The sequence below is a fragment of the Triticum dicoccoides genome, chromosome 4A (genome assembly GCF_002162155.2).
Source record: "Triticum dicoccoides isolate Atlit2015 ecotype Zavitan chromosome 4A, WEW_v2.0, whole genome shotgun sequence".
Taxonomy (NCBI): domain Eukaryota; kingdom Viridiplantae; phylum Streptophyta; class Magnoliopsida; order Poales; family Poaceae; genus Triticum; species Triticum dicoccoides.
Window position 1 is genome coordinate 85,412,595 of NC_041386.1, and position 26,922 is coordinate 85,439,516.

General features: G+C 46.3%; 2 protein-coding genes across 2 annotated transcripts; both read right to left on the bottom strand.

The window, feature by feature from the left end:
- Positions 1–238: 238 nt before the first annotated feature.
- On the bottom strand, positions 239–3,767 carry LOC119288714 (synaptotagmin-5-like). The gene is made up of 10 exons (XM_037568273.1): positions 3,494–3,767; positions 2,983–3,084; positions 2,562–2,612; positions 2,257–2,377; positions 2,048–2,166; positions 1,737–1,835; positions 1,541–1,621; positions 1,365–1,447; positions 888–1,281; positions 239–807 (listed from the first exon to the last, which is right to left on the bottom strand). Exons 1-10 carry the CDS (start codon positions 3,596–3,598, stop codon positions 415–417), a joined length of 1,548 nt encoding a protein of 515 aa, XP_037424170.1. The 5' UTR covers positions 3,599–3,767; the 3' UTR covers positions 239–414.
- Positions 3,768–13,480: 9,713 nt separating this feature from the next.
- Positions 13,481–15,662, bottom strand: LOC119285134 (berberine bridge enzyme-like 28). The gene has a single exon (XM_037564353.1). It carries the CDS (start codon positions 15,513–15,515, stop codon positions 13,815–13,817), a length of 1,701 nt encoding a protein of 566 aa, XP_037420250.1. The 5' UTR covers positions 15,516–15,662; the 3' UTR covers positions 13,481–13,814.
- Positions 15,663–26,922: the final 11,260 nt, after the last annotated feature.

Sequence of the window (26,922 nt, forward strand, 5' to 3'; positions counted from 1 at the left end):
GCTCGCTAGAAACTGCCGATCTGAACGTTTATAGCAAGCCAGGCCCAAGTATGCTTTAAGGTTCGTGTCATGCGGGTCGCATAGTAACGCGGTCAATCAAACGGATCACTTTCTTCTCACGCGGACTAGGCTAGGCCATATACAGACAACCAAACACGCCCTAGACTACACCAGATTTGATTCCATTTCATACCAGATGCAGATATCAATCGAAGATACTCAAATACGGCAGATGCAAACAGTGTCGAAATCAAATCAAACACAAATACAAACATGTACTGTAGTACTATGTTTCTGATTAAAAAAATGATGGTGAAAAAATGGAGACGGATAACCACTACCGGTAGTAGTACTAAGTAACTAAAGAGTAGCAGGAGACGGGAACGGTAAAGCTAATCTCACAGTTTGCATCAGTCACTCGTCGATCGTCGGCACGCTCGCGGCGCTGCGCCTCTGGCTGCTGAAGGGCCCTGTGACGGTCCGGCCGACGAACTTGCCGGCCTTGGTGATGCTTTTGCCGACCGCGTCGATCCCCGTGCCCACCATGTGAACCCCCGGCCCGTCCTTGTGAACGCCCGACCCGTCCTTGTGGACGCCCGAACCGGTCACGGCAGCGCCCACCGCGACGCCCGTGCCGGCCACGTTGGTGGTGACCGTGGACGGAGCGGCCACGCCTCTGGCTGCGTCCGCGGACCCGCTGACGGCGGGCCCCGTCGCCTCCCTCGTCTTCAGCCGCTCCTCCACCGTCCTCTTCTCCAGCTCCAGCGCCCGCAGCGCCTCCTCCTTGGTGTAGAGGTGGTAGAGCACCTGCGAATACACAGCTCCATCGAGTCCTCGGTCGCTATGAAACGTAGCACAGGTCGAGGAGAAGGCATGCATGGGCTTACCCTGACGGTGAGCACGCCCCGGTCCTTCTTGTCCTTGACCTTGGTGGTGTCCAGCGACGACAGCAGCTGCAGGTTGATCTCCTGCACGGTCTCCACCTCCAGGTCGCTGAGGGGCAGCTTGACGATGCCCAGCCTCTTGTCTTGCTTCAGGCTGTCCTCGTCGAACACCTCGAGGATGATGTGCTGCGTCTCCTTGTCCTCGGCGATGAGCTCGAACGTCTCGTTCCACTCCGGGTTGAGGTTGTCGTCGATGACCCGGGTCCTCTCCTTGAACATGGGGCGGATGAAGAGCACCACGTAGGGGTCCGACTTGCCGATGAACTCCTTGTTCTTGAGCGACTCCCCGCGCACCACCGTCACCGTCACCTTCCCGTGCGGCTTCAGCTCCAGATCACTGCACGGAAACATGTCGTTGTCAGTCCGTCAGACAGACAGACACCCTAATTTCAACTCCTGACCGAGCTCTGTCAACAGAACCTTATGTCGACGTCAACGCCCAGTGGAACGACGATTCTATGCGGCCATTGGAGCATGTCAGTGATCAATGACGCCACGGTGTCCTGCAGAAAAAAGGAGTAACCAAAAAATAATCATCCGTCGACACAGAGATAATACAAGCAGCAAGAAGGGGAGGAAGCAAACTCGGGACATACGTCGATCATGTCTGAAAGTCCGGGCATCGCCGTCAGGCTTCCCCCGACCGCCTTCAGTATGTAGTCGATCCTCGGTTTTGGCTGAAGGCGATGCAGAAGAAACCATTTACCGCGGCCACATACAGAGAACCAGTGATGCTCAAGGATTCATACCGGGAGAAAATTTAGAGTGGTTGCAAGAAGCGTACGTACGTACCTCTGCCAGAAGAGCAATGACAACAGCAGAGATGCATGGTATCTCGTCAGACAATTGGAAGACCACGCGGATGATGGTGAACACCTGAAGGTTCTTGAACTGTATATACAAGCAGTAAGCATATATATGGGAATTGATTTACTACCATTTGTAGTTCGATTGAAATGCTTGTGTAGCCGTGCTACTTGCAAATATATATCACACGAACATAACTTGCAAGGTCAAATTTCACAAGGTTTAAATTGTCATGAAAAAACTGCTGAAAATTTAAGGTAGGCCCGTTTTGTCAGGCCGCCGGCACATTTGCAGACCTGAATCGGGAGTGAAGCGACTAGAGTTTCAACTGCAAGGACGATATTCGGATCCCCACCCCACTTGAAGTCGATATCCATCGTGATTTGCCCTTTCTGAAAGCTCTGGACCCGAATGCCTGGACAATATCATCACTCATCAGAAACCTTTAGAACAAGATTATCTACCACTTAATACTGTAGAATTAATGCCACGTTGTCCTGGCAACCTTCAATTTTAGGTGGCACGGTGCCTAGTGAGAGTCTGCTGAACTTGAGTGCGGATATCCCCACCGGTCGATAAACGTCGAGTATAGGCTCCACGGAGTCCCTGATGACCATGGTTGCTGCCTGTAACCAAAAACAACTGTACATTAGAGCAGATGTCAACAACAACAGAGCAATAAGTAGTTCATGGGCTCATACTTCAAAAACTCGTTAACTCTATAGATAAACCCTTTTTTTTGTCTAAACGAATGGGAGGGCCCTCCTGCCGAGAAAAACTGGAAGAACACAGGAGGTTAATTATGTGTACCTCTTCAACAAAAGGCCAAAGCTTGCTCAATTGTCTGTTGAGCCATTTAACCTGAAGAACGGAACCGAAACGTTAAAGTACGAAAGCAAGCAAAATAACAGGTGAGCATACTCATTATGCAAGGAAATCATTGGTACTTGGTACCACCACAAGGATAACTGAGTTGGAAAATGTCATCCTCATATCAGATTTTTTTTCCTCAGCTTACACCTATTTGCAATGATACTGGGGTAATTTTGTCCTAATGTTTTGAATTTCTTAAAATTAGGAATTTGATGACTTATCTGGTCTGAACTCGAATGCGCTCACGTCTAGTAAAAGACTAGAGTGGCATAGCTTGTTCTTGTGCATATTTTACATATTATGATTAATCGGGAATGTGGAAAGAGCCATAGTAACACAACAGTAAGTAGCATTTCACCTGGTCATACTCCGGGAATGAAATCCATTGAGGGAGATTTTCTCCGCATATTTTCTTCAGATCCTCACGGTTGAGAGATCCTAGCACATTGACATCGGCAGCCTGTTTCAAAACGAATTTTGTTTGTCTCAAACTACAGTAATTATCACGAAACAAAACTTCCACTTGCAGCTTCATTTCAAAAACAGTGTAAAAACAGAACTTGAACTGAAAGGAGTTCCCAGGACCAATCTACTCCGGCGCATTGCCGTCAGAAACTCAGGCTTGAGCCAAATTTCATTCCCAAAGTCGGGGCGTCAGGCGCAGAAACCGCTTTCAGAACGCAAATAATCAACGATGAGCCTGAGAAAACGTCTGTGAGCCTGAATCCTTGTAGCGGATCAACTCAGGCTCCTACCTGAACATATATCTACGAGTCGATGCGAAAATGATCATCGACAATGGCGCAACGCAAACCAAACATCGCATGAATGCAGTGATCAATGTAGAGCATCCGGGCAGGCGCACTTGCCTTGGCGCTGCGTTTGTGGGCGCGGCGAGCCATGGCGCGCGCCCAGCCGGCGATGAGGGCGACGCCGAGGATGAATCCAAGCATGATCCCCGAGAAGAACCCCATTTTCTCCTGTGAGTCGCCTGGATCGCGATCGGGGAGGGGATTGTTTTCTTCGTGTGTAGGATCCTCGATCCAAATTCTATCGCTGTGAATTTGGGGGCGAGTTTTGCGCGTGCACTAACGTGCGATTGGTGGAGATGGCTGTGATCACGCTTGCTTTTGCATGGCTGGATCCGCGCACGCTTTTTTATTAGTTTTGACGCGTCGACTTGCCCGAGCCGAGTGATGGACGAGCTCCATCGCCTCTAAAAGGGCTGTGAGGTAACGACATTCCTAAGGTACTACGAAATGGTTGGGAAAAAAGGGACTACGAAATGGGCCCAATACGCTGCTGGCAGATGGGCTTGGATACGCGGGAGGAGGAGCGTGGTCGAAAATCCCTAAAAAAAAGGAGCGTGGTCGAAATGTTTGTCTTGCGTCGTGGAGATCATGAGGTTGTCCTTGATGGTGGTCGTCAGCTTGTCATACATTGCTTTTGGTGCTACTCCCTCCATTTCTAAATATTTTTCTTTTTAGAGATTTCAAATGGACTACTACATACGAATGTATATAGACATATTTTAGAGTGTAGATTCACTCATTTTGTTTTGTATGTAGTCATTTGTTGAAATCCCTAGAAATACAAATATTTAGAAACGGAAGGAGTATATCACAAAGTAAGGACATGCACGATGTTTCTCTTAAGCATCACATGTGGCTCCTCGAGCATGTGAATGTAACTACCTGATATGTTGCACCATCATGAAGTAGTCATGGATGCAATGCTTTTTGATGAATGTGCATTGGTTCAACTGCACAAGAGATCCCAATCACGATGCCTCCCTTTGTAGCAAGGGATTTGGCCGCTGGTTTGACAAAGATGTGGATGTGCCTAATGAGGCGGTAGTCAATCTTGGAGGCAACATCTAGTTTCTTTGGGAGGAGGGTGAGGAGCGTCTAGTTAAGGCCTTGGAAGCCATGGTCATTCATTATGTCAGCCTTCACACCCCCCCTCCCTCAAGTGAGGCTTGAGGAACTCCGCCATGAAACCATATGGTCTGACGCCTTCCCACACGGCAACTATCACATCACCTCCTCCTCCCGAAAGGGGCCTCGAGGCCGGCCAAGTCCTCCGCCCAGAAACTTAGTAAATCCTGGTCTAGGGAGAACTCATACTCGGGGAGTGGGGTAGCTCCCCCACATGAATATTTTACTACATGCCTCATTCCATCGTTCCACCGTGCATTCACAGTGTGAGGTCTTCAATGATTGGTCGAAGTACTACCGGGCTATGGCGATCTTCATTTTGAAAGGTCATTTCATTCTTGCATGCCCATATCTTCCAATGGATGGTGAGTAGGGTTGTTAGCTATATATGATGATCAAGACCGGTTGGCATCATGCAATCCTAGAGGTGGTGGTGGAGTTGGGGGTAGGATACCAATTCGCTGCCAAATTATGTTGGCAAGAAGGCATAGTATTAAGATATGCATGACCTTTTCGCATTCGTGATCACATCTCGAGCAGATGGCGTCCGGGGAGATGTGCTTGTGAAGGAGGTTTGCCTTGGAGTTGAGGTGGTCCCTGAATAGAAGCCATGCAAATATTTTGAAACGGTTAGGAACCTTGAGGTCCAAATGGTCCTATCATAGGTGTCATTGCCAACTTCAATCATAGTCAGGTCACAGGCGAGCTTGGAGGATAACTACTGGCCTTCTTTGAGGAAGCAGGCATTCAGTGACGGCTAGAAATCCTGCAACAAAGACAAAAGAGAATCCAATTCGTGATGCTTTTATTGAACATATAAATGATGAAAGGGTGGTAGGCATTCTCAGGCCATCCACGCGTCCACCCTTTGCATTTTCACATCACTCCCTCCCTAGCTTATGTCGATGTCGCCTGGGCCCGGTCGTGTGGCCCTTTGCGTCCCGCGCGTGAAGCGAGCGAGCGCACAAATATCTCTCTCGCCAGCCCATCTCTCTCTCCCTCGTCTCTTCTCATCCCCCTCCTCCCATCTGTTCGCCCCTCTTAACTGCAAGCACCGGCACCAACGTGCCCTCTCGGCCGCAAGAGCCGGCACTTGCGTGGGATGGAAGCGGCCGCCACCGAGAGAAGCTCCGGCCTCCCCTCCTCACCCTCCCTGTCTCCTCTCATCCACCGGGACAAGCCGAGAAGCGGATGAGAGGGCCAGAGGCTGAGGAGGGACGAGCGGCGCACGTGAGAGGCTGCCCTACCTATATATCTAAATGGACTCGGAGCTCGGCCACGCCGGTACCCTCCCTCCCTCCCAGGATCCATCGATTGGATCGAATCGCTCTGCGCCGGGTTTCGTGGCTGATTGATTAATTTGCCGGTTCTTGCGTTCGTAGATTGGGCGGGGATGGACAAGCTAGACATGGTCGGCGACGAGAGTGCGGCCAGGCCTGACTTGGCCTGCCCCTACTGTTTTCAGTGGCTATAACTACAACTGCAGTTTTAACTCATGCGATTGAAGATGGTGTTGATCGGCAACGTCCATATTTCTTTTGGCCCTATTTTCCTGACGGAGAGGTGCTCACATTTGGTTGATCCTTTAATGATCGTTTGATTGGATCCCTTTGCATGATTTCATCTGACCTCTATGTCTTCATTGAAGATGGTGTTGGTTGGCAACGTCCAGATTTCTTTGTGCTTTCTGGTACCTCTGAAAATAAGATTATTTCTATGAATTCATCAGTTAAGCTTCTTGTAGGATCGAAAGTATGTCTAGAGGGGGGGTGATTAGACTACTTGACCAAATAAAAATCTAGCCTTTTCCCAATTTTAGTTCTTGGCAGATTTTAGCTATCTTAGCACAAGTCAAGCAATCTCCACACAATTCAAGCAAGCATGCAAAAAGAGTATATGAGCAGCGGAAAGTAAAGCATGCAACTTGCAAGAATGTAAAGGGAATGGTTTGGAGGATTCAAACGCAATTGGAGACACGGACGTTTTTGTCGTGGTTCCGATAGGTGGTGCTATCGTACATCCACGTTGATGGAGACTTCAACCGACGGAGGGTAACGGTTGCGTGAGTCCACGGAGGGCTCCACCCACGAAGGGTCCACGAAGAAGCAACCTTGTCTATTCCATCATGGCCGTCGCCCATGAAGGACTTGCCTCACTAGCGGTAGATCTTCACGAAGTAGGCGATCTCCTTGCCCTTACAAACTCCTTGGTTCAACTCCACAATCTAGTCGGAGGCTTCCAAGTGACACCTAGCCAATCTAGGAGACACCACTCTCCAAGAAGTAACAAATGGTGTGTTGATGATGAACTCCTTGCTCTTGTGCTTCAAATGATAGTCTCCCCAACACTCAACTCTCTCTCACAGGATTTGGATTTGATGGAAAGAAGATTTGAGTGGAAAGCAACTTGGGGAAGGCTAGTGATCAAGATTCATATGGTTGGAATGGAATATCTTGACCTCAACACAAATGTAGGTGGTTCTCTCTTAGAAAATGTGTATTGGAAGTCTAGGTATGTTCTGATGGCTCTCTCCACGAATGAAGAGTGGGTGGAGGGGTATATATAGCCTCCACACAGAATCTAACCGTTACACACAATTTGCCAAACTCGGTGGGACCGAATGGTTAAACTCGGTCGGACCGATTTAGCAAACCTAGTGACCGTTAGGATTTTCGGTGGGATTGAGATGCAACTCGGTAGGACCGATATGGTTAGGGTTAGGGCATAACGTAATCTCGGTGTGACCGATTACACAAACTCGGTGGGACCGATTTTGGTAATAAACTAACCAGAGAGTTGGTCAGGTAAACTCGGTGGGACCGATTCGCTCATCTCGGTGAGACCGGAATGTTACAAAAGGGAAACAGAGAGTTTACATTGCAATCTCGGTGGGACCGATCGCTCATCTCGGTAAGACCGAAACATTACGAAGGGAAACAGAGAGATTACAATCCCATCTCGGTGAGACCGAGATCCCTATCGGTGAAACCGAATTGCTAGGGTTTGTGGCAGTGGCTATGACATTTGAAACTCGGTGGCGCCGGATAGATAGAATCGGTGGGGCCGAGTTTGACTTTTGGTTTAGGTCATATGTGGATGTGGGAAGGTAGTTGAGGGTTTTGGAGCATATCACTAAGCACTTTGAGCAAGCAAGCCATTAAGCAACACCTCATCCCTCCTTGATAGTATTGGCTTTTTCTATAGACTGAATGTGATCTTGGATCACTAAAATGTAAAATGTAGAGTCTTGATCTTGAAGCTTGAGCCAAACTTTTTGTCCTTAGAATTTTGAGGGATCCACTTTCCTCATCCATGCCATGCCATTCATTGAGCTTTTTCTGAAATATTAATCTTGGAATAATGTTAGCTCAATGAGCTATATGTTGTCAGGAATTACCAAAACCACCCAGGGATAGTTGCACTTTCACTTCTTCTCTATTCAAATTGAATCTGAGAAGACCCTGGAGCAATGACCTCTATGTCTTCATTCAGTTATTAGGCTTGGGCAAATCAAACCTGCAAAGTTTAGTGAAGATTTCAAAGTACAGGTAGATTACTTTGTGTTGCCTATAGTCCTATAACTAATATTGTTTCATTATAAACATCCTTTATGTGTTGCTTCAGTTATAAGGCTCGGGCAGGCCAAATCTGCAAAACTCGACAAAGATTTCAAACTACAGGTACATTATTTTGTGTTTCCTACAATCCTAGATTTCTCTAGGATGACCCAAACAATAGACTGCGGGTAGGTTGTGTATGAGACTATAGACATGCACATGATGTGGATCTGCTTACAATAATTTTGCAATACTGAGATTTGTTTAGATGCTCACTTTTCTTACTGATGTTGCTTAATAATTGTTTTTGTGCCATATACACATTAAATTGCGTCATGCCAATCAGCACACCCTGTGAGTCCTCTCCTCCAACGCCTCTGCCTCACCCAACTATCTAGAGGTAATTAGTTTGATCTGCTTCGGGTGAAGATGCCCTCTAACATGTGGCTTCTTAGTTGGACACGTTTATGTTCATGCATGATGCTCTTGTTGGGGAATGTAGCAATAATTCAAAATTTTCTACGTATCACCAAGATCAATCTATGGAGTCATCTAGCAACGAGGGAGGAGTGGATCTACATACCCTTGTAGATCGCGCGCGGAAGCGTTCAAGAGAACGGGGTTGATGGAGTCGTACTCGTCGTGATCCAAATCACCGATGATCCTAGCGCCGAACGGACGGCACCTCCGCGTTCAACACACGTACGGAGAAGCGACGTCTCCTCCTTCTTGATCCAGCAACGGGAAGGAGAGGTTGATGGAGATCCAGCAGCACGATGGCGTGGTGGTGGAAGTAGCGGGATTCCAACAGGGCTTCGCCAAGCGCCGCGGGAGGAGGGAGATGTGTCATGGGAGGGAGAGGGAGGCGCCAGGGCTTAAGTTAGGCTGCCCTCCCTTCCCCCCACTATTTATAGGGCCAAGGGAGAGGGGGGGCGCAGCCTTGGCCCTTCCTCCAAGGAAGGGTGCGGCCAGGGAGGAGTCCATCCTCCCCAAGGCACCTCGGAGGTGCCTTCCCCCTTTAGGACTCTTTCTTTCCCTTATCTCTTGGCGCATGGGCCTCTTGGGGCTGGTTCCCTTGGCCCATACAGGCCAAGGCGCACCCCCTACAGCCCATGTGCCCCCCCGGGGCAGGTGGCCCCACCCGGTGGACCCCCGGGACCCTTCCGGTGGTCCCGGTACAATACCGGTGACCCCGAAACTTGTCCCGATAGCCGAAATAGCACTTCCTATATATAATTCTTTACCTCCGGGCCATTTCGGAACTCCTAGTGACGTCCGGGATCTCATCCGGGACTCCGAACAACTTTCGAGTTACCGCATACTAATATCTCTATAACCCTAGCGTCACCGAACCTTAAGTGTGTAGACCCTACGGGTTCGGGAGACACGCAGACATGACCGAGATGACTCTCCGGCCAATAACCAACAGCGGGATCTGGATACCCATGTTGGCTCCCACATGTTCCACGATGATCTCATCGGATGAACCACGATGCCGAGGATTCAATCAATCCCGTATACAATTCCCTTTGTCTAGCGGTACGATACTTGCCCGAGATTCGATCGTCGGTATCCCGATACCTTGTTCAATCTCGTTACCGGCAAGTCTCTTTACTCGTTCCATAACACATCATCCCGTGATCAACTCCTTGATCACATTGTGCACATTATGATGATGTCCTACCGAGTGGGCCCAGAGATACCTCTCCGTCACACAGAGTGACAAATCCCAGTCTCGATTCGTGCCAACCCAACAGACACTTTCGGAGATACCCGTAGAGCACCTTTATAGTCACCCAGTTACGTTGTGACGTTTGGCACACCCAAAGTATTCCTACGGTATCCGGGAGTTGCACAATCTCATGGTCTAAGGAAATGATACTTAACATTAGAAAAGCTTTAGCGAACGAACTACACGATCTTTGTGCTAGGCTTAGGATTGGGTCTTGTCCATCACATCATTCTCCTAATGATGTGATCCCGTTATCAACGACATCCAATGTCCATGATCAGGAAACCGTAACCATCTATTGATTAACGAGCTAGTCAACTAGAGGCTTACTAGGGACATGGTGTTGTCTATGTATCCACACATGTATCTGAGTTTCCTATCAATACAATTCTAGCATGGATAATAAACGATTATCATGAACAAGGAAATATAATAATAACCAATTTATTATTGCCTCTAGGGCATATTTCCAACAGCTCTTGCGGTGTTTATTGATTATCAATAGATCTGATAAATTCTTTTTTTGCTTAAAAGTTTAATTATGCGTCTTTTCCTGCAGTTAAGTTCCTGAAAAAATGGTGAGTTCAACTTAGAGTTGTAGCAGTCCATGTTTGCTGACAATAGGAGCGCCCATGTATTATAAGCTAATATATGATTCAGGTTGTGATCATTGATTCAAATGGTTAGTTCGTTTTTGAGAAAAATATACACACGCTTTCTTGACGGTCAAGGAGTTTCAGATAGATATGAGAAATTCTTTTTTTTGCTTAAAAGTTTAATTATGTGTTTTCTCTGCATTTAAGTTCCTGGGAAAAAATGGTGAGTTCAACTTAGAGTTATAGCGATCCATGTTTTCTGACAATAGGAGCACCCATGTATTATGACTCAGGTTTGTAAACAGTCATCCATACCTTAGGTACGTATGTTAATGCAGAAGCACCACTATTGAAATAAACGTAGTAACCGTGTCAATCTGAACATTTTAGCAAGTTCATGCATTAACCTTAGGGTCCATCAATGAAACAAAGCCAATCATATGAATTGAAGTAGCTACTGAAATAAAATGGAAAGAACAAAGAGAAAATTGATGGTTATCTGTATGAGAATTCAGAGAATGGGATAGGAGAGGTGGTTCTTCCCAACAGGAAAAAGAGTGGAGTATAGTACTGTTATCCTGCCTTTTCTACTACAATCCCAGTTAGCATAATAATGTGACATGTAAAATCATATTATCGATTCAATTATGATTCAAGCGACATGAACAATTATCCGTGAAATTCACTTCTAAACCGATGTATAGCATTTCACTTTCTAGAAAGGCGCTTGACTGGAATGTATATGTATATAGTTAATAAAATCATAGTGACTGATTTTTCAATTCCTCTATTATTTAGATTAGAGGTGTCTGCATGCCTATTAGCCAAGTGATTGGTATTTCCAGCTCAAAAGAGAAACTGACCGATGTTTTGGCATATTTTCCTATTAGGAATAAATGGATGTGCCCATGCACATATGCACACAGATTTCAGGTTACAGTGTAATTAGGAAACAAATGATACCTCATTGTGTCATCTTGGTCTGAGAAGAGAAAAGGACATGCACTTCAGTAGCAAAAAATTGATTGTCATTGTACTATCTGTAATGCTAAGCATTTATTTGCTAATATCTCCTCAACTGAATTTGTATTTTGTGCCATTTGGCCTTTTAACTATATGGGCATCTGCAGATGGTCTGAAAACCAAGATATGCCAGAGATAATAACTATACGGGCTGCTCCAGATGGACTAAGGAAGGAAACATGTCCTAGGCCTGCATGCTAATATTGTTTTGGCATATTTTCCTATTAGGAATAAATGGATGTGCCCATGCACATATGCACACAGATTTCAGGTTACAGTGTAATTAGGAAACAAATGATACCTCATTGTGTCATCTTGGTCTGAGAAGAGAAAAGGACATGCACTTCAGTAGCAAAAAATTGATTGTCATTGTATTACCTGTAATGCTAAGCATTTATTTGCTAATATCTCCTCAACTGAATTTGTATTTTGTGCCATTTGGCCTTTTAACTATATGGGCATCTGCAGATGGTCTGAAAACCAAGATATGCCAGAGATAATAACTATACGGGCTGCTCCAGATGGACTAAGGAAGGAAACATGTCCTAGGCCTGCATGCTAATATTGTACACCAATGAATGCTTCACTTATTTATACTTAATCGGTTGTGTAACAATAAGCGCGATATTAGCTTTTGTACCCATCTTCATGGTTGAAATACTTTTCTGCAATCTGTGACACATTTGCTTCAGTTTCCATATGTCTTGCTTCATGCTATCAATATTGTTAATAGTTTATCTTTATCTTTCTTTCCCTTTATAGCCTACTTGAATGGATATGGTTCCTGAGAGGCCATTTCTTATGCAGCAGGTCCTGAAGATGGATGTTGCTTGTTTAGATATCTATGATTCCAGATTATTAAAAACGGTTCATGTCATAATGGACGCTATTTTATTGAGAGTGGCTTCGAACAATATGGCATGAACATATTTGTTTTCTCCTTGTCCAATAATGAAATGATCTTTGTGCATATAAAATGGTTATCGATACAATAATTCTTAGTTTTAATTAGCATCTTACGTTAACTGGTTTAAGCCATTCTACTATCTGTAATACAATCCACATTCCACATTGCGTCATCTTTCCATTTATGTTTCCTACTTATTCACTACGAACATCGCTTCTAACTCGCTTCTTGCGCCATTGGCGCAACCAGGTCATCTAGTTTTCATTAAAGAATGCTTAGGGTAGTTGTTACATTAATTTGTTCATATGTTAGTGTGTTGTTTTCGAGAGGGAGGGGGTGTGAATGAGCCAAAATCCCAGGAGTTCAAATTTTATATGTGCTAGCACAATGCACGTGCGTTGCTACAAAACTATAAAATATGAGGAGTTGGGTCACTGCCTTAGCAAGTCGTCAAAATACGTTGGTGTCCTGCGGCCTTCGCATGTGATTCATGATTAAAAATAGTGAAAATATAACTAAAGATCAAGTTGCATGCATTGGTGAATCTTAAGCCATCCGTAGGTTCTTTGCAAGACATAACATTCTGAATGTTGGGTACATGTTAGAATAGGCATTAGTGGATTGACCGTACAAGGTCGCCGATCGGGTAGAACGGCAAGGACTACTGTCGCTTTGGAGTTACAATTTGTTCACTTTCTTATTCTGTGATATAGAATTGGAAGAGTTGGTTGAAAAGAGAAACCGAAAACAAGAGCATAATTTTGAATTGGATTCACATTTTGCATTTGTTATTTGTGCATTCTGCAAGTATTTGTCTCACATGAAAGTAGTAGCGTACTTGTTTATTTGCTTTAGGTCTCATATGTGAGTAAAAGTGCATTTGTTTATTTATGTCTCTTGGAAGTTTACTAGTCCCACATATGGGCTGGGTGCGTTTTTCTTAACATGTAAACATTTCACCTCAATATGAAACATGTATGGAGAAAATGTCGACCTTACATACAAACATACATGACATGCATGATAATTTCAATTTTTATTCTGTTATTTATACTTTAATAAATAATTTACAACTATAGAATAATCAAACACCATGATCATATGTATTTTCAGCTTTGATTCTCCTATTATTACTTCAAATATTCATGTTGCATACAACCAAATATCATTGAAATATTCCCTCTGTTCCATAATATAAAAACATTTTTAACACTGCACTAGTGTCAAAAAAAAAGCTCGTATATTATGGGACAGAGGGAGTATATTACAAAACAATTCTGCAACACCGTGCGGAATATCATCTAGTTTCTTTTAATCCTGCAAACAGAGAACGACAGCATAATTCGGCACATCATTGCAAGAGACGAGGCAAGTGGATTTTGTTTCTTATTTTTTGAGAAACATACGCTAGAAGGAACACAAACCTGCGGTTGAACTGTCAAATCTCTAAAACCAATCCACCATGCCTCTGTCCCTTCCTCTTCCTCCTGGCCACAACCAGAGGAGGGATGCTCTGCTCACTCCAGAACACCTGGTCAGGATCAACCTCTGCCTTCACCATTGCCAACCTCCTGAAGTTTCCCCTGAAGTACATTCTCCCCCACACCTTGGCCTCCTCATAGCTTGTATTGCCCTCCACATTCTGCCCCAAGTCCAGGTCCCTGAAGTTAATGTATGCAGCTCTAGGCCTATTGCTCACATAGGGTGTCATGAGCTCATGCACCCCCCTGACCCAACCCAAATGCTTCTCCTCATATGACACGTTCTTGTCACTTCCCCACTTGACATAGTACTGGAAGTTGTAGAGGTACCCTCTGCGGTGCGCATACGGCGTGTCGGATTCTGGTATCTCGCTCATCCTGCCGCCCTGGGGGTCGATATCGATCGAGCCGCCCTGGTGTTCGACGATCTTGGTGAACAACATGCTTAGACCGGTTGCCGGAATTGGCGATGTCAGGTAGTCTAGCTTGATCTTGTAGTATTCTTTGGGTTGGAGTGTTCTGTCCAGAAACACTTCTGCCGGTTGGCCATTGGTGTAGCCGTAGAAGTAGAGCATCGACTGAATCCAGTTCATCTCTCTGCAATCGCTTGGCTTAATGTCTAGTTCTGGCAAATGGATGCCCATTTGGGTAACCATCCCGCTGCAATTGCCAAGAAAGAATGACTTGAACACCACCAATGGCCGTCTCTTGCCGCCGTCATCGACCTTGGGCTCCATTTCCAGCTTGACGAAGAGATCGTCCGGGAGGGCGTGTGCCACGAGCTGCCATTTGGTCAGGAGACGGAGCATTGCTTCCTCGTCCTCGTCACCATGCCGGAGTAGCCGACGGACGGTGAAGGCGGATACGACGCTCGGGACGGGGACCAGACTCACGGTCCAAGAAACGACGATGCCGAAGCTTCCTCCTCCGCCGCCCCTGATCGCCCAGAAGAGGTCCTCCCCCATGGCTGACCGGTTCAGGAGCTTCCCTCCCGCGTCCACCACCTCGGCGTCTACGACGTTGTCGGCGGCCAGGCCGTATTTGCGCATCATCGGCCCGAATCCGCCGCCGCTGAGGTGCCCACCGACGCAGACCGTGGGGCAGATCCCGGCGGGGAACCCCAGCTCACCACCGCTCCCCTCCGCGACCGCGTAGTAGAGCTCCCCAAGGGTGGCCCCGGGCTGGGCGCGCGCCACGCGGCGTTCCGCATCGACCCGCACTGTTCGGAGCGCGGCGACGTCGATGACGGCGAACGGGCGGCCGCCGCTGGGACGGATCGCGCGATATGATAGGCCTTCGTAGTCGTGGCCTCCGCTGCGGGCGCGGACGGTGAGGCCGTGGGCCTTGCAGCAGGCCACGGACGCCTGCACCTCGGCGACGGTCCTGGGCGTGAGGAGCAGCGATGGCCTCGGCGTCTGAGGCGAGGCGAAGCGGAGGTTCTGGATGGTGGAGGCGAGAAGGGGCGGGTAGGAGGCGTCCGCCGGCGCGTGGACGAGCTCGGACGGGTCGGCGGTGTCCGGCGAGAGGCGGGACACACAACGCAGGAAGCTCTCGTGGAGGCCGCCCTCTTCTTCTTGGAGCTCCTGCGGCTGCGGGGACGAAGGCGAGACGAGGAGGAGCAGGAGGAGGAGGGGACAGAGACGCGTGAATGGCCGCATCGTCTTCTTGCCCTGGCTCCCCTTGCTCTGCCTACGAAACTACTATGCGTGATCTAACCGCTGGCCTCCACTTTGTCCAACACATGCACGGCCGGATCAGTGCGATCATGCGCAAATCGGCTACCCAGTGTCGTGTGTATAGCAACACTGCTCTGCCTAAGCAATTATGAGCGGGAGAATGGTGATAGGATCAAGGTGTTCTAGTTGGCTTTGAATATGGTATAGGTGGACTCCCCTCACGCTCACGCTGATGGTGACAGGTGACTGAAGTCTGGAGAGGAGAAAACGAAACTACTTTGCGAACGACAGATGCGTGGCCGATTCAGGGACGATGCAAAATCTGACGATGTACTGAAGTTTGCTTTCTAGCACCAACGGCTTGATTAACAGTGTCGAAGCTTAGCACGCCATGATTCGACAGGCCAACTGCTCGGTATTTCCAACACACCTAAAATTGCTCCATCACATCGTGTCACGTCACATCACTAAAATGTACTTTCTTGGTTCGAAAATACTCCCTCCGTCCCATAAATGTAAAAAAACGCTCTTATATTATGAGAGAGAGGGAATAATTGTGAAAATAAATAAATGTATATAGACATATTTTAGTTCTAAATGCATTCTTTTTATCCCATTTCGTGATAAGTGAACTCCTTCTCAACTCTCCATACTACAAACCTGCATTGGTTGAACTCAACTAACATAGTGTTACTACCAAAGAAGGAGGGTGTTGAGGACATATCACATTTCCGCCCCATCGGTCTCATCCATGCTTTCCCAAAAATTCTGCAAAATTCATGGCAACTCGACTAGCTCCGTTCATGAATGGGCTGGTGTCCTGTTCTCAAAGCGCGTTCACCAAATCAAGAAGTATTCATGATAACTTTATGTTTGTTTGGGGCTTCGCCCGACGTCTACACCGGACAAAGACTCCTTCCTTGTTGCTAAAGCTGGACATAAGCAGTGCCCTAAGGGTTCGAGTCGTTGACCGACGATCCCATCGATCCTTTGTTGATCTCACGTCGGGACTCTCAATGAAGCACCAATGTCGGTGGTAAAACCGGCAAACCTCAGGGTATGGGGTCCCGAGCTATGGATTTTGGATCATTGGTAACAGGGACGAAGGGGGTAATATTTACACAGGTTCGGGCCCTCTCAAATAAGTAATACCCTACGTCCTGCTTTTGATTGTATTAATGATGATGTATCGAGTGCAAGCTTGATCTACCTCGAGATCGTAAGGAGAGATCTAACCCTAGGGCTAGGTGAATGTAATTGTGATTGGATCTCCTCTATAGGTTAAACCCTCTAGCTTATATACACGCCAGGTAGGGCATCTAGGGTTACATGGTCGGTATCCATGGGGCGCATGGAGACGGTAGGAAACATCTTGGAGTACACGCCAAGTCTTCGGTAGAGCCAGTCTTAAACACACCCAGGCATGAAGCTCTCAGAGTCTTGCCGTATGGGAGCCAGGGCATGAAGGCCCGGACCGAGAACTGTAGACTGACTAGGTTGGTACCCCCTAGTCCAGGACACCATCACCACCGCCATCGTCTTCCACCGATCCATCTTTAGAGTTGTACTGACGCATTGACCTTCCCAAGCCTAGCTGTCATCGACGTCACCACGACGTCAGACAATGCCACCATCATGCGTGTGTCCATCATCACGCACCCACTATCAAGACCCCACCGCTCCATGTCGCCGAGACCCGCCATTGTTGACGTGCCTGATACCACGTCGCTCCTTCTTCGCGAACACCACTTGTTGCCACTGGTCGCATCCCCTCCACTTGCAGTTCCTCTAACCAAGCACCCAAACGCCCTAGGCAATGTCTCCAAGAAGGGCACGACACACGCAGTGCTACCGCCGCCCAATCTAAGGAGATTTTGGGTCTTCACCCGGGCATGGGGCGAGGTGGAGGGTAGGGATCTCGACGGCGCATGCAAGGAGGAGAACGGCGACCTTGGTCATTGCCACCGTCAGGATGAGCGATCCATCCAGAGTTTCCTCTGGTCTGATGTCACCTCTACCAGCCCCCACGAACGCACCGAGGCCGACGACCGGGATCGCAAGCCACCATGTTGATAACCCACAAGTATAGGGGATCGCAACAGTTTTTGAGGGGAGAGTATTCAACCCAAATTTATAGATTCGACACAAGGGGAGCCAAAGAATATTTGTAAGTATTAGCAACTGAGTTGTCAATTCAGTCACACCTGGAGATTAATTATCTGCAGCAAAGTGATCAGTAGCACAGTAATATGATAGTTTTGATAGTAGTGGCAATAGCAACAACAACGATAACAGTGATAACAGTGCAATAGTAACGATATCAGTAGTAACTTAGCAAGAAAAATATAAAATAAATTCGTAGGCATTAGATCGGTGATTTGTTGGATGACATTCATCATGTGACAGTCATAACCTAGGGCGATACAGCACTAACTCTAGTTCATAAATATAATGTAGGCATGTATTCCGTAAATAGTCATACGTGCTTATGGCAAGAACTTGCATGACATCTTTTGTCCTACCCTCCTACGGCAGCGGGGTCCAATTGGAAACTAAGGGATATTAAGGCCTCCTTTTAATAGAGAACCGGAATAAAGCATTAACACACGGTGAGTACATGAACTCCTTAAACTACGGTCATCATCGGTAGTGGTCCCGACTATTGTCACTCCGGGGTTGCTGGATCATAACACGTAGTAGGTGACTATAACTTGCAAGATCGGATCTAGAACATGGATATAATGATGATAACATAAACGGTTCAGATCTAAAATCATGGCATCCGGGCCCAAAGTGACAAGCATTAAGCATGGCAAAGTCATGGCAACATCAATCTCAGAACATAGTGGGTACTAGGGATCAAGCCCTAACAAAACTAACTAGATTACATGATGAATCTCATCCAACTCCTCACCGACCAGCGAGCCTACGAAGGAATTACTCACTCTCGGTGGGGAGCATCATGGAATTGGCGATGGAGAAGGGTTGGTGATGACGAAGAACGAAGATCCCCCTCTCCGGAGCCCCAAACGGATTCCGGATTTGGCCTCCCGATGAAGAACAGGAGGTGACGGCGGCTCCATCTCATGGATTGTGATAATTCTTTCTCCCTAATTTTTTTCTCAGAATATGTGATTTTATAGTATCAGGGTTGAGGTCTGCGGGGCCACCAGGTGGGGACAACCCACCTGGGTGTGCCAGGAGGGGGCGCGCCCTGGTGGTTTATGCCCACCCAGGTGCTCCGCACTGGTGGATCTTGGCTCCAGAAATTATCTTTATTGACATAAAAATTCCTCGCAAAGTTTCGTTCCATTCAGAGAACTTTTATTTCTGCACAAAAACAACATCATGATAGTTCTACTGAAAACAACGTCAGTCCGAGGTTAGTTTCATTCAAATCATGCAAATTAGAGTCCAAAACAAGAGAAAAACGTTAGGAAAAGTAGATATGTTGGAGACGTATCACATGTGCAGCGGGAGCGAGCCTGCAGCGGAGAGGAGATCCATCAACAACTCACCGCCCACATGGTCAAGACATTGTCCATCCACCACCTGCGAGCACCGCCAGCCGAGGGCGCCGTCGCCATGCCTACCAGGGCCGCCGCCCCAGATCCAGATTCCTCCACGTTGACCGGAGCGACGAGATCCGCCGCCGCGCGACCCACGCCATCGCCCAAGCCTATCGCCGCCCGATCCCGCCGCCATGTTGCCAGAAGACCCGCACCCCAGGATCTAGGCGCCTGTGCACCGCCGTAAGCCCGCCACCACTGGGAATCGCTGCGTCGTCGGGAGGGCCGCACCCCGCTGATCTGGGCGCCCGCGCCACATGTGGATCCAGCGGAGGGAGGAGAGGCCCTCCACCGCCACCATCACACGCATAGGCTTTGCCCGCGCGACCACTAGCAGCGGCGGAGGGGAAGGTGAGCGTTGGGGGAGGGCTAGGCGGCGGCTGAGACCTCCCATGTTAGCCGCGAGGGGGCCGACACCAGAGGCAGTCTGGTGTGTATCTCATGTCTACTATGCAACTTTATCCTTGTAGATGTTGTTGGGCCTCCAAGTCTAGAGTTTTGTAGGACAACAACAGATTTCCCTCAAGTGGATGACCTAAGGTTTATCAGTCCGTGGGAGGCGTAGGATGAAGATGGTCTCTCTCAAACAACCCTGCAACCAAATAACCAAGAGTCTCTTGTGTCCAACACACCCAATACAATGGTAAATTATATAGACGCACTAGTTCGGTGAAGAGATGGTGATACAAGTGCACTATGGATGGTAGATATAGGTTTTTGTAATCTGAAATATAAAACCAACAAGGTAACTAGTAACAAAAGTGAGCAAAAACGGTATTGCAATGCTTAGAAACAAGGCCTAGGGTTCATACTTTCACTAGTGCAAGTTCTCTAAACAATGGTAGAATAATTGAATCATATAACAATCCCTCAACGTGCAACAAAGAGTCACTCCAAAGTCACTAATAGCGGAGAACAAACGAAGAGATTATTGTAGGGTACAAAACCACCTCAAAGTTATTCTTTCTGAACGATCTATTGGGCTATTCCTATAAGTGTCACAAACAGCCCTAGAGTTCGTACTAAAATAACACCTTAAGATACACATCAACCAAAACCCTAATCTCACCTAGATACTCCAATGTCACCACAAGTATCCGCGGGTTTGATTATACGATATGCATCACACAATCTCAGATTCATCTATTCAAACCAACACAAAGAACTTCAAAGAGTGCCCCAAAGTTTCTACCGAAGAGTCAAGACGAAAACGTGTGCCAACCCATATGCATAAGTTCATGAAGTCACAGAACCCGCAAAGTTGATCACCAAAACATACATCAAGTAGATCGCGTGAATATCCCATTGTCACCACAGATAAGAACATGCTAGACATACATCAAGTGTTCTCAAATCCTTAAAGACTCAATCCGGTAAGATAATTTCAAAGGGAAAACTCAATCCATTACAAGAAGGTAGAGGGGAAGAAACACCATATGATTCAACTATAGTAGAAAAGCTCGCGGTACATCAAGATCGCGCCAAATCAAGAACACGAGAGAGAGAGAGAGAGATGAAACACATAGCTACTGGTACATACCCTCAGTCCTGAGGGTAAACCACTCCCTCCTCGTCATGGAGAGCGTCGGGATTGTGAAGATGGCCACCGGTGATGATTCCCTCCTCCGGCAGGGTGCAGGAACAGGGTCTCGATTGGTTTTTGGTGGCTCCAGAGGCTTGTGGCAGCGAAACTCCCGGTCTAGGTTTATTTCTGGAGGTTTTTGGATTTATAGGAGGTGTTGGCATTGGGGACAAGTCAAGGGGGCCCACGAGGCAACGACAAGGACGGGGGGGGGCGCCCTGGGGGGCGCCCTCCACTCTTGTTGTGGCCTCGAGACTCTTCTTCGGCATCTTTTCTTTCTAGTATTTTTTATATTTTCCAAAAATAATCTCCTTAAATTTTCAGGTTAATTGGACTCTGTTTGATAGTCATTTTTTGCGAAACTCAAAAACAAGGAAAAAACAGAAACTGACACTGGGCTCTAGGTTAATAGGTTAGTCCCAAAAATCATATAAAATAGCATATAAATGCATATAAAACATCCAAGATAGATAATATAATAGCATGGAACAATCAAAAATTATAGATACGTTGAAGACGTATCAAGCATCCCCAAGCTTAATTCCTGCTCGTCCTTGAGTAGGTAAATGATAAAAACAGAATTTTTGATGTGGAATGCTACCTAACATATTTATCCATGTAATTTCTCTATTGTGGCATGAATGTTCAGATCTGTATGATTCAAAACAAAAGTTTAATATTGTAAGTGCATCTAGTGCCACCCCTAGTTGGTTTTGGAGTATTGACGACAAACCTAGTTGAGGGACTAATGTGTTTGTGAGAATTACAGGATAACACAGGTAGAAGTCCCTCATTGATTCGGTTTTACTACCAGAGATGACCCCTAAAATTGTATGAAGACATTGAAGTCAAAGGTGGTATATGAAGATATTCACATTGAAGACTATGACAAAAGAAGACACGATATGAAGCCTATGGAGCTCGATGACTTAGATCTTTCATAGTTCTTTTTCTCTTGTGTTGAGTCATAGGAACCACCGTACTGTTAAGTGGGGTCCAAGAGAACCAGTCAGAATAACTGAAGTGATGCCTAAACCAAAAAACCTATGTCTTCGAGTGAAGACAATGAGAGCGAATCTTGTCTAGAGCCGGACAAGTCAGCTTTGCTTGTAGCCCAAGTAAAGTTGTCGCGTGAGTTTGAAATCTGACCGTTGGAACACGTGTCAGTTCCTTAGTGACCCAGGGTCATTTCAGACAAATCAGGTCGGGTTGCCAAGTGGCTATAAATAGCCCACCCCCTACAACCATAAACGGTTGGCTGCTCAGATTTCAGTGCACGACTTTTGTTGTTTGAGAGCAACCCACCTCGAAGCCTTTGAGAGAAAATTCCTAGCGAGGAGAAAGCCCTAACCACCCAGAGCCAGAGTAAATTGGGCATCACTTAAGTCTTCTTGTCTGAGTGATCTGAAGACTTATTACACTTGAGGACTGTGCATCCTCCAGACGGTTAGGCGTCGCGTTCTGAGCATCCAAGAGACATTGTGGATTGCCAGTGAACGAAGTCTGTGAAGGTTTGGGAGTCTACCTTGAAGACTTACCTGAGTGATTGGGCGAGGACTATGTGACCTTACCTCAAGGATAATACGGTGAGGACTTGGTGTCCTGAGCTGCGTGTTCAGGACTGGGTGTCCAGGACTGTGTGTCCTAAGGTTTAAATACCTAGCCGCTCCAACCAGACGTACAGTTGTCACAACAACTGGAATTGGTCCAACACATCATTGTCTTCAACGAGTCACTGGTTTCATCTTCACTTCCTTTTACTTACTGTTACTCATTGTGAAGCCATTACATGCCTGCTATATCCTTTGTCTTCACAACGTAACTGTATGATTTGTTTGGCTTCATAACTTCTTCCTACCTGATCCTTATTACACTGCAGCTACTTGTCATTGTACTTTCACTCTATTGAATACTTGACCATGGCTTGTCAGTGTAATCTAACTTCCGCTGCATGGTAATAGGCATATCTCTGCTGTTTGTCTTCATAACTTCCACGTTTTGAGACTTTCAGAAAAATCGCCTATTCACCCCCCCTCTAGTCGATATAACACACTTTCAATTGGTATCAGAGCAAGGTGCTCCCTTGTTCTGTGTGATTCGGTTTAACCACCTGGAGTTTTAGCTATATCGACTGCAGGGATAATTAAAGTCTCCGCTACGTGCCCCGTCTTTGATGGAACTGAATATCCCTACTGGAAGAATAAGATGCGTATGCATCTTGAAGCCATTGACGTCGACCTATGGTATGTCGTCGAGAACGGCGTTCCCAAGGCTGGAGAAGGTGTCACTGCTGCTGATGTTAAGAAATTCGTTCAACTGGACTCTACTGCCAAGAACATCATCTGTGGTCATCTGACCAAAGGACAGTATGGCCGTGTGAGTGCCTTGAAGACATCCAAGCTGGTCTGGGACTGGCTCTCCAAGGTCAATGAAGGCATCTCAACCCAGAGAGATCAGAGAATCAGTGTCCTTCGCAACCTCTTCAAACGCTTCAAGCGAAATGACAATGAGAATGTCCAGCACACATTTGATCGACTCACTGACATCACAAATGAGCTTCAAGCCCTCGGCGCTACTGAGATTACCAAACACGAAGTCGTCAAGACGCTGCTGAGATCACTTGATAGTTTGTTTGACATCCTAGCCCTGATGATTCAAGAACGTCCTGATTTCAAGACACTCGATCCATCTGACATACTTGAGAGGCTCAACACACATGAGTTTCTGCTTTCTGAGAAAAGAGATATCTACGGTCCAAACTATGGGCAAACTCGTGCCTTGAAGGCAAAAGCTGTTTCCTCATCTGAAGAAGAATCTGATAGCAGTTCTGATGATCCTGAAGACATTGGAAGGGAACTTGCAATGCTAGTGAAGAAGTTCCAAAAATTCACCAAGAAGAAAGGCTTCAGAGAGTCTTCACGATCAAGCTCAAGGAATGATGAAGCTTCTGCTCATGACTACAAGAAGAAAACATGCCACAAGTGCAAGAAAACTGGACACTTCATCTCTGAGTGTCCACAGTGGGACAATGAGAACAGAAAGAAGAAGAAGAGCAAGGAATATGACTCTGACGACAAGAAGAAGAAGAAATACACAAAGTCTTCTTCCAAGTCTTCCTCAAAGTCTTCATCACACAAGAAGAGCTCATCTGGCAAGGCACGTGCATTTGTTGGCAAGGAAATGGATTCAGAGGAGGAGTCCGCTTCTGAGGAGGCAGAGGTGGAGTCTGAGGAGGATTCTGATTCTGGCATTGCAAGTCTGGCTACAGCATACGTCGCCAAGTCCATCTTCAACACTGAAGACAATGATTTCATCACCGACACCGATGCAAATGACAAGGACTACTCCACTCCTACCTACTGCTTCATGGCATGCGGTGCCAAGGTAAACAAACGCACTACTCACTATCAAACATCTAGTGACGATGACTCTGATTGTAATTCAAAACCCAGTTACAAAACACTTGCTAAAATTGCAACTGAACAACAGAAAGCCATGGAACATATTCAAAAACTGTTAGACAGAAGCGATGATCTATTGGGTGCTGAAATGACTCGATCTGAATCCTTAATTGAAGACATAAAAAATCTGCACGTTAAGTATCAGGAACTTGAAGATCGTCATGATACTCTCTCAACAACTCATGAAAAGCTTTCCTATGATTATCTTCAAAGGAAGCAAGAACTTGAGAAATTGAGAACGGCTCATGAAGATCTTCAAAAGGAAAACGAGTCACTTCGCGCCGAACAGATCAGTTCCACTCAGGAAGGATTTGAACCACCATGTCTTAAATGCATTGAGCGTGATAATGCTACTTCTATTGCTGAATGTTCCACTGCTACTGCTGTTGCAATATCTTCAACTGTTGATGTGGTAACCAACCCCTCTGCTGAGGATACCACTGCTATTGCTGATGAGAATGCTAGGTTGAAGACATTGCTTGAAACAGGGATGTACAAAAGTCTTAAAGGACATCAGACATTATGTGATGTCCTCAATAAGCAGATTCTGAACCGAAACCCTAGGAAAGAGGGTGTTGGGTTCATAAGGAAAATAAATGCAGATGGCTCTTACTGGAAACCTGAGCAGTACCCCAAAACCAAGTGGGTTGCTGCAAAGGAACCTTCAGCAGATCCATCCGATTTATCTGGCTTCACCTGTGCTAACCCCATTATCATTGACGAATCCTGTGATGCAAACTATGTACTGTTTAAAAATCAGAATGGTGTAGTGTTTGCCAGGTACATTAGCACTAACTGCAGGAATGGACCGCCTATGAAGAAGATCTGGGTTCCGAAAAAGTGTCTGGAAAATCTTCCTGTGAATGTCTTCATGACACCTCACATGAAGAAGACAAACCTCAGTCCAAAGGCTTCATGCAGACAGAGGACTCACCTGAGTCACACTAACGCAAATGTTTTGCAGGGATACCATACTCAGGCATATGAATATGAGAGCGGTTCATCAAACCGTCATGTTCATATGACCAAAAATTATTCTGCCTATTCTTATGAGTACTATTGTCGCCTGCTAGACTGTTTGCTAGGGCTCCAAAACCAAAATTCTCAGATGCTGCACTTAGACTTATTGCTTCTAAGCCACCCTTGAAGATGTGGGTGGTTAAGAAAGCTTAACTCTCTTTTGCAGGGAAAGGTCTCCAGCAGAAAAACAAAATCTTCTGACGCTATTGCTGGGGACCTTAAAAATCTTGTAGGGCGCAAGATAAAATGCCCGAATGGCATCATTATGTACTTCGTTCCTGAATCGCATGCTACTCTCCCTATTAGTCCTAATCTGGATCTAAGTTTTCATAACCCACTGGTTCGTCAAATGTTTTTTCTTCACAATTCTCTTCGTGAAGCCTATCCCCCTAACTGCACTGTAGGGTACGACACCAGCGTCTTCAAAGTCTTCGGAATGGATTATTGACAGTGGGTGTACAAATCACATGACTGGCAAAAGAAGCCTTCTTATGGACTCAACCTTACGTCCATCCGACAAGAGCCACATCACATTTGCTGACACTGGTAAAAGTAAGGTATTGGGTCTAGGTAGAGTTGCAATCTCAAAGAATCAACACATGGATAAAGTCATGCTTGTTGAATCCCTTGGTTTCAACTTAATGTCTGTTTCAATGCTTTGTGATTTGAACATGATCGTAATGTTTGGAAAATATCGTTGCCTTGTACTAATGGAATCTGACAAGTCTCTAGTGTTTGAAGGGTATCGAAAAGATGATATGTACGTGGTAGATTTCTCAGCAGGGCCACAACTTGCAGTATGTCTTCTTGCAAAAGCTTCAGAATGCTGGCTTTGGCATCGGAGGCTTGGGCATGCTGGCATGAGGAACCTCCACACCCTTGTGAAGAAGAAACATATCATAGGCATCGAGGGCGTCAAGTTCAAGAAAGATCACTTATGCGGTGCCTGTGAAGCAGGGAAGATGACGAGGGTAAAACATCCCTCAAAGACAATCATGACCACTACTCGACCCTTCGAACTGCTTCACATGGATCTTTTTGGTCCCACTCACTACTCAACTTTTACTACTACTGCTTGCCTCTATGGCTTTGTCATTGTTGATGATTACTCTAGATATACTTGGGTGCACATAATCCTTTACAAGACTGAAGTGCAGGATGTCTTCAAACGCTTCGCCAATCGAGCTATGAACAATTTTGGCGCCAAGATAAAGCACATCAGAAGTGACAATGGCACTGAATTCAAGAACACTGGCCTTGATACATATCTTGATACCTTGGGCATCACACATGAATTCTCAGCTCCGTACACGCCACAGCAGAATGGCGTCGTCGAACGCAAGAATAGAACACTCATTGAGATGGCCAGAACGATGCTAGATGAATACAAGACTCCAAGAAAATTCTGGACTGAAGCCATTGACACTGTATGCCATACAATCAATCGTGTTTATCTTCACAAGCTTCTGAACAAGACATCTTATGAGCTCCTTACTGGCAAAAAGCCAAATGTTAGTTACTTCAGAGTTTTTGGCGCAAGGTGCTGGATCAAGGACCCACATCACACCTCAAAATTTGCACCAAAAGCACATGAGGGTTTTATGCTTGGATATGGAAAGGATTCGCACTCCTACAGAGTTTTCAATCTCTTTCATTACAAAGTGGTTGAAACAGTGGATGTGCGGTTCGATGAGACCAACGGATCACAAAGAGAGCAGCTGCCAAGTGTGCTAGATGAAGTTCCATCCAGTGAATCA